The 12,283-nt window shown below is 36.8% G+C and overlaps 1 protein-coding gene across 8 annotated transcripts in view; it reads left to right on the top strand.

Annotated features, from left to right (window-relative positions):
• The window catches only part of GPCPD1 (glycerophosphocholine phosphodiesterase 1), a 67,185-nt gene that overhangs the window by 27,461 nt on the left and 27,441 nt on the right, over positions 1-12,283 (top strand). For all 8 annotated transcript variants that reach the window (XR_006740318.1, XM_036419913.2, XM_036419912.2 and 5 more), the window contains 2 exons: positions 4,303-4,426; positions 9,679-9,910. Coding sequence is in view for 7 of the 8 variants with exons in the window: in XM_036419913.2 (XP_036275806.1) it covers positions 4,303-4,426; positions 9,679-9,910 (356 nt within the window). In the remaining variant the exon portion in view is untranslated. The remainder of the gene's footprint in view (positions 1-4,302; positions 4,427-9,678; positions 9,911-12,283) is intronic.

The raw sequence follows: 12,283 nt of genomic DNA, 5'->3' as shown, positions 1-12,283 counted from the left end.
CAAACTATAAACATACTTTTTGCTCCACCATGTATAATTCTTTTTTTCTTTTTCTTTTTTTTTATTAAATATTTTTATTGATTTTAGAGAGTAAGAGAAAAATAGAAACATCAGTGATGAGAAAAATCATTGATTTGCTGCCTCTTCATGTTCCCCCATCCCCCATTGGGGATTGAGCAAAACTGGGAATTAAATGCCTTGACTGGGAATCAAAGCATAAACTCATAGTTCATAGGTTGATGCTCAACCACAAAGTACACTGGCCGGGCCCCTATATAATTCTTATGCTTTAAGTTTTTTGACAGGTGATTTTAGTTATATGAGTTAATAATATCACTTTTAACACTACAGACAGTTCTTAGGTTACGTCAAACTCAATGTATGTCGTTTCGTGGTTATGTCGCCATCTCCCATTTATTTATGTTAAAAAAGAAGTTCCGTCATTTTGACGTATATAAATAATAAGTGCTTTATATTTTTTTATTATTATTTATTTTCCACAAGTAAAGATCAGGAATTGTTATCTTTTAATTTATTTATTTATTTATTTATTTATTTATTTTTTTTTTTTACTGTTTCACTTCATTACTGCTGTGTATGTGCTCCATGTGAGTGACATAAATGCTTATGTAGGTGGGTTCCAACATACAGCGAAAATCGCATTACATCGCACTTTAGGAATGGATCTCTGACGTAACCTCAGAACCAACTGTATTACGTTTAGCAGTTCTAAACATTTAAGATGTGAAACGTTACTCATAGGCTAATTTGTGCATTTTGTATGTTTATATGTGCGTTTATGGTAAAATCCAGATTAAGCAGAATATTCTAGTAATTCTGACTTAGTCTTTAACATTTAATTAGCACATTAGAAAATCCTTTTACCTCTGAATATATTGAAAATATTACTCATTTGTATATTCTGCTTCAGTAAAGACTTTGAGAACTCAAGTTTTCAGCAACTTGAACTCTTACAATGTGTTAGCATTATCAGCATTATGCTAAATTGCATTTTTATTTTATCATTTTTCCTTAAATGCAATTGATTGCATTTTCATTTTTAAATACTTTACTGTGTAAAGGAGTGGGCAGAATGTGTGCTTTTGCTGATTGAACCAGAGATAAATTGCTGATAACCAGTTGCTTTCCTATTCAGAACAGGAAGGAACAGGTTTGAATGTTTTGGTTGTGGTTTAATAAGGACATGTGTACATGCTTTGGCAGTGTTTGGATAGGAATTTGGATTTTATTTGAGGTTATTTATGTTATATCATCAAGTAGTCTAAAATATTTGAATAGCTTTAGTGTTTTATAGTCTTGTCCTCTTTATTTAGAAAAGATGGTATGTATGTTACATGTTTTGGAGAGTTTTTTTAATATATATATATATATATATATATATATATATATATACACACACACACACATTTTTTTTTTTTAATTTGGTTATTTATTTATTTATTTAAACTTGGCTTCCTCTCACAATCCAGGACTGCTGGCTCCCAATTGCTTGCCTGCCTGCTTTCCTGCTTGTCCCTAACCACTTCTGCCTGCCAGCCTGATCATCCCCTAACCACTCCCATGCCAGCCTGATTGATATCTAACTGCTCCCCTGCAAGTCTGTTTGAGCCTAACTTCCTTCCTCTGCCGGCCTAGTCACCCCTCATTGCCTTTTCTTGCAGTCCTGGTCCCTCTCAACTGCACTCCCTTGCTGGCCTAGTGCCTCCCTGCTGGTCATCATGTGGTGGCCATCTTGTGTCCACATGGGGGCAGCCATCTTTGACCACTTGGGGGCAGCAATCTTGTGTGTTGGAGTGATGGTCAATCTGCATATTACTCTTTTATTAGATAGGATAGAGGCCTGGTGCATGGGTGGGGGCCAGCTGGTTTGCTCCGAAGGGTGACCCAGATCAGAGTGGGCATTCCCTTGGGGCGTAGAGCCGCCTGAGAGAGGGGCCTTTGGTGGTTTGCAGGCCAGCCACACACCCCGGCGACCCAAGCAGAGGCCCTGGTATCTGGAATTTATTTACCTTCTACAATTAAACTTTGTAACCTGGAGCAGAGCCAAGCCTTCTGCTCGCTCTGTGGCCAGCAGCCATTTTTGTTTGGATTTGTTTACCTTCTACAATTGAAGCTTTTGTAGCCTTGAGTGGAGGCCTAGGCCATCAAGGGCAGGCGGAAAGCTTGGCTTCTTCCATTGCCTGGGAAACCCAAGCCTCCCTCCTGCTCTTTGAGTCTGCAGCCATCTTGGTTGGGGTTAATTTGCATACTTGTTCTGATTTGCTGGTGGGTGTGGCTGGTGGGTGTAGCAGAGTGGTGGTTAATTTGCACATTACTCTTTTATTAGGATTGTTTTCTCATTTTTTTCAGCTGTTATCTGTTAATTACTACATATGGTTATAATTATATTATAACCATATGTAGCAATTAAACTTTGTAACCTGGAGCAAAGACAAGCCTCCTGCTTGCTCCATGGCCAGCAGTAGTTATATGTAGTTATAACCATATATAACCAAAACAGTTGAAATTTTTATTGTTATTCTAAATTCAGCTTTAGCCAGTTAACTGCTATGCATCCAAAATGCCACACGCCACGATATTTTGAATTTAATTAAAAAGAAAAAAAATCAATTTGCAATGGATTTTATACAAATAAATATATTACAATTTGGGTGTTCTTGAATATTTTCAGCTGAAAATTCTCACGGAAAATGATTTTAAAGTCGGTCAAGGCTGCTACTTAGGGAAAACATTTTTTTTAATTAATTAATTTATTTTTATTTTTTAAAATATATTTTATTGATTTTTTACAGGAGGAAGAGAGAGGGATAGAGTTAGAAACATCTATGAGAGAGAATCATTGATCAGCTGCCTCTTGCACACCCCCTACTGAGGATGTGCCCGCAACTAAGGTACATGCCCTTGACCGGAATTGAACCTGGGGCCCTTCAGACCACAGGCCAAGGTTCTATCCACTGAGCCAAACCGGTTTTAGCACTTTTTTTTTTTTTTTTAATAGATGTGCATGGCATGTGAGGAAGGTCCGCTCTTTGCATCTACAGGTGCTTATGGTGTACAGTGTGCTATTAGCTTTTAGGATGGAAAGCCATTTTTCCAACTTTGACTATTCCTGGAAATAGTTTAAAATTAAGAAATAGCTGAAACTGGTTTGGCTCAGTGGATAGAGCGGCAGCCTGTGGACTGAAGGGTCCCAGGTTCGATTCCGGTCAAGGGCATGTAGATTGGTTGTGGACACATCCCCGGTAGGGGGTGTGCAGGAGGCAGCTGGTCAGTGTTTCTCTCTCATCAGTGTTTCTGTCGCTCTACCTTCCTCTCTGTGAAAAATCAATAAAATATATTAAAAGAAAAAAAGAAATAAGGTGGTTTCTTTTTATTTTTTACTTCTAACCAAATATTTATTTTAATTAAATTCTTTATTGTTGAAAGTATTATATATGCTCCTTTCCCCCTCGTTGACCTCTCCCCACACACTCCAGGGTTTCTTTTTATTTTTAAAATTTGCTAATTACTAAACATTTTTAAAGTTATATTTCTAAAGATAAATGTTTATATAACAAATACACATATTTATATATTTAATATATTTAATAAAACACATATTAAATATAAATAAATATATGTGTATTTGTTACTTAGGCCATTTATTTTCACTAATGCTATTTCCTATTGAAAAACTTAAGTCCAAAACAGTTGATAGTTCAGTAGTACTTTGAAAAATGTGTTACCTATGTTAATAGGTAACTTCAAGTTAAACATTGCTAATACAGTATTATCACAGTTGTGATATTTATGGCAGAATGTATAAATGTAAGAATATAGAATTGACTCAGTTTTATTTTTACCATCTCATATTTCAGTCCCTAGCACTAGTCCTATAATTAGTTTCAGCTGAATAAATATCTCATGTGAAATATTTGAAAGTGTAATAGTAATTCCTAATGGAACAAATGTAGATTAGAAGTCATCTTAAAACACGGATTCTTTCAGAAATGAATGTATATTATTTCGATAATGGGTTTAATTATAATATTTGTATTTACTTAAATTATAAAACTATGGCTATTGTTAACACTCATTTAACTTTTCCCCCCTCTTCATGTAAAAGTTCTTTTTCAATGACAAATTTAAGACTGTGTATATATTTTCTTTGGAGAGAAGTACCAGTGACATAACCTGAGTATATTAAAATCTGAATGTGAACTAGAATTGTCCATGTGTGTTGTACTTACTGAATTAAAAAAAAATGTATAATAATTATGCTTCTTTCTACTTAATTGCCAGATGGTGTTGAGAATTTGGATTCGGGATGGCTGACATGTCAGACTGAAATAAGATTACGTTTGCATTATTCTGAAAAGCCTCCAGTCTCTATAACCAAGAAGAAATTTAAAAAATCTAGATTTAGGTATGATCATGTGTATTTGTTACTTAGTTCATTTATTTTCACTAATGCTATAGATTTCTGGTTTTAGGCTTTTAAGTGTATAAACTAAAAAAGAGCACACTTTTAAGGTCACATTTTCTATTAAATACAGGGTCTTATGAGAGTGAACTGCTTCCCTGTCTCAGAATGCTGTAATTACATGTACTTATGTTATTGTTAATCTCTAAATTTGAAACTAGAACACTGTGTTTTTATGTAAATAAATGACTTCCAAGCTTATACTTCTGTATGGTTTATACCATTTAAAATTTATTAGTGTAGCAATAAATTGCTTGTTTTAAATTGATATAAAAGAAATGATTTTGTGCTAAATGAGGGTAAACAGAAAAATCCTTCAGTGCCCTAAACTTTCCTGTTGCTTACAAATGAAAACCTTTCCATGAAGAAAGGTAGCTGTTATCATAGCAGTGCCATATTAATTTCTTTTTAATCACATATTAATTTAAAAAATAGATGTCAAGTTTTATGTGAATACTTAAATGAGTAACTTCATTTTTCTACTAGGGGCCCACTGCACGAATTTGTGCACCTTGAAAGGAACTGTGGGCCATGAGGCTGTGGTAGGCACGGGGCAGGTCTCTGCTTCATCCTCCACGTCCCTGCCCAGCCCCTCCCTCCAAGGCCCCTGGTCCCTTGTCTGGTCCCACCATCACTCCCACCTACTGATAGTGTGGAATGATTGGGGCTGGCACCAGCAGTGGGTGCGAGCGGTGTCTGCTGCCCCTGATCACCCCTCAGGAACAGGGGGAGGTGGAGAAACCCTCAGGAGCTATCAGGGCCAGTAGCCAGCACTCGCACCTGCTGATTGGGACCAGCATCAGCTGTGGGTGCAAGTGGGGCTGGTGCTGGCAGCAGGCAGCACCATGAGCGCCAGGCCGGTCCGCAATACATGAGAGCAAAGAATTTTCAGTAACCACCAGAGGCTCTCCCTATGACAGGGACTGGTGCCCCGTTTTGGTTTGACATCCCTGCTCACCTGTTCTACCATCCTGCCAAGGACGAGGCCCACCATGTTCCGCACACACCCTCTGGTGGTTAGCACATGTCATAGAGACCTGTTGTTTGGTTGTTCTGATTGTTCCATTGTTCATCTATTTGCATATTAGCTTTTTATTATATATTTTTCTATAATGTCAACATATATACCTTTAAGCGAGCTGGCTTCTTAGTGACCCAGGCAGCTCTGTCTTTTGGATATAATTCATAATAATACTATAGTTTCAAAATCCATAAATGTTCTACCATAACTGCTTAAATATTATAAAACTTATTCCAATCATACAATATATAGGTGAAAAGGTATGTAGTACTTCATAGTTATTTGCATTGGCTCTTCTAAGAGTGAGTAAAGGATTTTGGGTGTACTTTGTCTCTGCATTTCTAGGCTTCTGCTTTGCTTCAGAAAAAATGGAGGTTATGGGACCACATTGTTGATCTGCAAATCCATTTGACTGCAAAGATTCTCTAACCAGTTAGTCATATATAATTTAATATCTTTTTTTTAAAAAATATATATTTTATTGATTTTGTACAGAGAGGAAGGGAGAGAGATAGAGAGTTAGAAACATCCATGAGACAGAGTCATCGATCAGCTGCCTCTTACGCACCCCCTACTGGGGATATGCCCGCAACCAAGGTACATGCCCTTGACCGGAATCGAACCCGGGACCCTTCAGTCCCCAAGCCGACGCTCAATCCATTGAGCCAAACCGGTCTCGGTTTAATATCTTATTTAAATGTTAAAGGAAGAAAATAAATTGTGTAACAACTATAAAATGTCTCATTAGCATAAGACCTTGAAATAAAGGTACCAGTAGAACCCTTGGTTTGTTGGGCTTAATAGGACTTATTAAGAAATTCATAGATATTAATAGTTGGGGTTCTGATTGCTTTGCAAATATATACTGAGTCCTTACCATTCTTTTAAATTTTTTTTTCTATGAAAAGTTAACTTATTTTCTATACATTTTTTTTCAAAATTACATTTTCTTCAGTCTCCCAAGTGCTTGGTTCTCTTGCAGTTTTTAAAAATATATAAATTTCTATTGTTAAAACTATTACATATGTTTCCCTCCTCCTATTACCGCTTATTGTTTCTAGAAATTATTTTGAGTGTTTGTATATATTATAGTGTTGCTTAGGCTTAAGTTGGAATATTTCATATAACCATACTTAGTTGGGCTCTACAAATTAGCAATGATTCATATTTAAAAAATTTTTTTTTAAATTTCTACTGCTGCTACTTTTATTGCAATTGCAAGTTGATTAATTATCATCCATTCTCAAGAAAATTAAAATGTAATATTCTGACATTGGTGCAATGTGTCATACATAGAAAACTGGACAATTTAGAGAGAGCAATTAGAAAGAGAGATGATTATATAAAGATAGGATTTCCATAAATAAAACAGTGCCTTAGGAAACTCAAGTTAAATAATACGACTTAGACTAAATCCTCTGTATTAGGTTTCTATGAAAAAAAAATGTTTTTATTGAATTCAGAGAGGAAGGTGAGAGGGGGAGAGAAAGATAAAAACATCAGTGATGAGAGAGAATCACTGATTGACTGCCTCCTGCGCATTCCACACCAGGATCGGGCCTGCAACCTGGGCATACGCCTTGGCTGGGAATTGAACTGTGACCACCTGGTTCATAGATCAACACTCAACTACTGAACCAAGGCCGGCTGGGCTAATTCCTGTTGAAATAATCATGTATAGCTAAAAACTGGTGTTCTGACCATTTTTATTCCCCCAAAATTTCTGTTAGTGATAGATTAAACCTTCATGTTAAAGGAAATAATTTTAACTGCGAGGTTATAAAGACTTTAAAAATTTAGCAACAGCTTATGCATCTTAACTAAAACAATAAACATGCTATTTTATTTTATTATAAAATTTTAAACACAAGTTTCTCTTTTATAGAAATATTTATTTATTTATTTATTTTATTCATTTATTTTAATATATATATTTATTTATTTATTAAATATATTTTATTGATTTTTCACAGAGAGGAAGGGAGAGGGATAGCTAGAAACATCAATGAGAGAGAATCATCGATCAGCTGCCTCCTGCACACCCCCTAATGGGGATGTGCCAGCAACCAATGTACATGCCTTTGACCGGAATCGAACTTGAGACCTTTCAGTCCCCAGGCCGACGCTCTATCCACTGAGCCAAACCAGTTTCGGCACAAGTTTCTCTTTCAGTTGACTCCAGCAATAAATCAAAAGCAATGTCTCTTTATGATAGACTATAACATTTACATAGCTATTTGAAGAACCTTTTTTAACAAATTTTTTTCATAGATCCCTTTAAACACAACTTTTCTTCTTTTCTGGGGGTGAAGGAGGAAGGTAGATGCAGATTACTGATGACAGAATAGCCTTTTTATCTCTGTGCCTTTCTTGCCTGTTCATTACTGGCCATTTGTGGCCTCTTTTCATTGCGCTGATAGAGGATGTTTCTTCTTTCAGGTTCACCAATAGAATCAGTTATCCAGAATTATTCCTAAGAGCTTTGGTTTATGAGAAGAGATGATGATTTTTTTTTTTATTATTGAAGTGCTACCTTTAATTAGTACAGTATTACCAATTGAATAATCTATGGATGTCCCCTCAAGAAGAATTTAGAATTATGTGGCTTTGTGATAAGGCTCAGCAGTGGTTGGAGACAGGAGGTCATGCAGAGAAAGCAGATCCCACTGATACAGTTCCATTATTTTCATTATCAATCAGATCCCATTTAAAATCTAGAATAAAACATTTTTAGAGCTTAGCTATTACTCTTACCAGTGCTTTTCAACCAGATGCTGCAGAATTTTAAAAACATATAATACCCAACTCTTTAGTCAGGGACAATCATCTCTTTTCCCTTATATTGTCAAATAAAAAAGAAATAGCCATAGCCAACACAACAATAGTCATCCAGTGTGAATGAATCAAAATCATATCTATTTTTTGGGTCAGACTGGCAAACAATTGAATGTTTTTGGCATACTGCATAATTTTATTAATCAGTTTATGTGTGCTGTGATATAAAAAATGTTGAAAATCGTTGCTGTATACATTAACGTTACTTCCTACATTAATAATATTAAAATTGTTTAAGTGCATTTCAGTTGGTACATTCATGTATATTCTAAAATTGAGTACTTTTTGGCATTACATGTGCTCCGTGCACGTAATTGCCTTTTATCGGGAGTAGATTAGTCTCTGTTGGCCGTGTGGCTTGGGTAATTGGTCTTTGTTTTCATTGCTGTGAGGCCTATAAGAGTTTTGGACTCTTAATTTATATGTTGTTTTTGTTTGTTTAAAAAAGTACAAAGACACACATAAAAGATACATACAGACAAATATATGTAGTTAATACAGTGTTTTTCTTTAATATACTTTTCACAGAGTACCCCTGATTCACTGTGGTAAGACAGAAGAAAGGGGAAAATAGTTTATAATCTCCAACTCCTAACAGTCGTAATGCACACTAGCAGAATATGGTTCAATTTTGTGCTTGTTTTATGCATAGCCATTTGTGAGACTTCTCAAAAGAAATTGAGATGGCCAGGTATAGATGGAGGGTAATTGTAAATATCTTTTTAGATTCATTTTTTAAAAACCAAAGAATTAATGGAAACGGCCTTAGGCTTAATGAGCACTTGTCTCGTTTTTATACTTTACAGAAATATATGTAGATTAAAACATCAGTGCTTTTAAAAAATGTATTTTTATTGATTTCAGAGAGGAAAGGAGAGGGAGAGAGAAATAGAAACATCAGTGATGAGAGAGAATCATTGATTGGCTGTCACCTACACACCCCCTATTGGAGGGTTGAGCCCTAAATCGGGGCATGTGCCCTTGACTGAAATCAAACACAGGACAGCGCTCTATCCACTGAGCCAAACTAGGGCTAAAATACCAGTATTTTACAAAATATAGCTAACGCCTTAACCTATAGTGTGTATAGACTTGGTATAATATACAGGGTAGGGCAAAAGTGGGTTTACAGTCGCTGTATGGAAAATAATAAGTAATATAAAAATAAACTGTTTCATGTACTCACAATTGTAAACCTACTTTTGTTCCACCTTGTATTTTATTATTTGAAGATTTTTCAAATTCAGGGAGCACTTCTAAATTTTAACATTTAGATAACATTTTTGAGTTTACCTTTAGTTCCACTTTTTGAAATTTATTATTTTTTCTTCTTGTTTAGAGTGAAGCTGACACTAGAGGGTCTGGAGGAAGATGATGATGATAGGGTGTCTCCCACTCTTCTTCAAAAAATGTCCAATACCCTGGAGATATCCTTAATAAGCGACACTGAGTTCAAGTGCAAGCATTCACAGCCAGAATGTGGATATGGCTTACAACCTGATCGTTGGACAGAGTATAGCATACAGACAATGGAACCAGATAATTTGGAACTAATATTTGATTTTTTTGAGGTGAGTAATTCTTTAACTTGAGGTGGTTGAGAAGGAATGCAGACATGAACTTATTTTTGCATATATTTTCATTTTGGAGTCTGATTTATATAGACCTATGGTTTGTACAGCATTTTAGATGCTTAATCTTCTATATATTTTAGCAGGCTTAAAAAACTTGAGTTGACAGACACAAGTACTATCTGTATATATGAAAGTGTAATCAACCATTATGATCCATCAACTGAATGACCGGTCAACCAGTCACTATGATGCACACTGACCACCAGGGGGCAGACAGCACAGGCCAGCCAGCCAGCCCCTGATCTGCTCAGGATTTGGGCTAGATGGCTCCAATCAGCCCTGATCACCAGCTGGGTTGAGGAATCCTACCTGTGTGTGAATTCATGCACTGGGCCGCTAGTTAAGAATATAATTGAGAACTTGAGCAAAATTGGCTTCAAAGCAAGACCAGATGTTTTCATGTCTGTGTCTGTTCTAAATATAAATGATTTACATCAAAAGGAGCCTCCAAGGATAAATAGAGACAGGTAGGCTGTATAACTGTCTGGGCAACCTGATGTAACTAGCATGATTAAGCCCTTTTTATGACCAAAGTGTGATTTATTGAGGCATCCTATCTAATAAAGAAGGGTATATGCTAATTGACCCTCACACCACCGCAAAGATGGCAGTGTCCACAGTCAGTAAGGAGGGAATATGCTAACTGACTGTCCTGCCCTCAAAGATGGCAGAGCCCAGAGCCAATAAGGAGGGAATATGCTAATTGACTGCCCCACCCTTAAAGATGGCAGCATTCGCAGTCCCTTCAGCTCTGCCAAGGTGGCATGCGAAGTGGAGCATGGCCGCTCTGGGTGCCTGCCTCCGGAGTCCCCCAGTCCCCTCAGCCCCCAACTGCCCAGGGCCTGCCTGAGGTGCAGGCAGGCCTCAGATCGTGGCTGCCCAGCCACCCAGGGCTGCCTGAGGCTCAGGTAACCAGGGCCAGTTGAGGCTTGCGCTGCCAGCAGTAGCAAAAGCAGAGGTGTGATTGGGCGTCATCTTTCCCTGATTGCCAGGTCACCTCCTTCCCCAAGGGTTCCCAGACAGAGAAGGCAGGCTGGGCTGAGGGGACCCCCCTCCAATGCATGAATTTTCATGCACCTGGCCTCTAGTTTTATTAAAAGAATTTATTGTAACAATGATTACTTTTTGCAGCTTTGTTTGATATTGTAAATACGTAATTAAAAAAAAGTTGCTATAAAAATTTTGCCAGGTTGTTCAGAGTCTGTGCTGCCAAGTTTCTGGAGGTTCTGTGACACTTATACTGGAGCTTTAGTTCACTCCTGCTCAGATGCTTTCCACAAATAACACCGAGCCCTCCCCTGAGGTCCTTGCTCTATTGGGCCTGGCTCAGTAGTTATGTGTATCACTTTCCCTACATTCTTCTTTTTTTGGCACTTTCACTCCCATTTTTACTTTTCTAAAGTTTAAATCTTTGAGATAGGGAATATGCCTTGCCCAGCAATAGCAAGTAGCTATGATTTCTTGAAAATGGCACAATTCAGAATGGATTTAAACCCAATGAGTAACATTTGTTGTATGTAATTAAAATTATAATCTTTGAATTGTTTAATTTGATGATTCCCTTTAGACATAGCTTTTGTGAGTGGCTTTAGCTATTTTGCTTTAGATGGAATTTACAGTATTTTCCCCCAAAAAATAACTAAAAATACTTGTAAAAACTATATTTTTATTGTGTTGTTTTTTTTTTTTACAGAGAGGAAGGGAGAGGGATAGAGAGTTAGAAACATCGATGAGAAAGAAACATCAATCAGCTGCCTCCTTCACATGCCCTACTGCGGATGTGCCGGCAACCAGGTTTTGACCAGAATTGAACCTGGAACAGTTCAGTCCGCAGGCTGACACTCTATCCACTGAGCCAAACTGGTTAGAGCAAAATACTTTCTTTTTTTTTTTTTTTTTTTAAACATAAATATTTTATTGATTTTTTATAGAGAGGAAGGGAGAGAGATAGAGAGTTAGAAACATCAATGAGAGAGAAACATTGATCAGCTGCCTCCCGCACAACCCCCACCAGGGATATGCCCGCAACCAAGGTACATGCCCTTGACCGGAATCGAACTCGAGACCCTTAAGTCCATAGGCCGATGCTCTATCCACTGAGCCAAACCTGTTTTGGCAAAATACTTTCTTTTTTTAAAAAACAAAAACAAAAAAAAACTATAATTATATCTTACCTAAGTAATATGACCTGTAGGATTTTATTATAAAAATATGAAGTTTTGGTTGAATGTTTTCTTTTTTTAAAATATATATTTTTATTGATTTCAGAGAGGAAAGGGGAGGGAAAGAGAGAAACATCAATGATAAGAG

Source organism: Pipistrellus kuhlii, unplaced genomic scaffold (genome assembly GCF_014108245.1).
Source record: "Pipistrellus kuhlii isolate mPipKuh1 unplaced genomic scaffold, mPipKuh1.p scaffold_m20_p_6, whole genome shotgun sequence".
NCBI lineage: Eukaryota > Metazoa > Chordata > Mammalia > Chiroptera > Vespertilionidae > Pipistrellus > Pipistrellus kuhlii.
The sequence above is the reverse complement of the archived record's forward strand: the minus strand, read 5'-3'. Positions and strand labels throughout refer to the sequence as shown.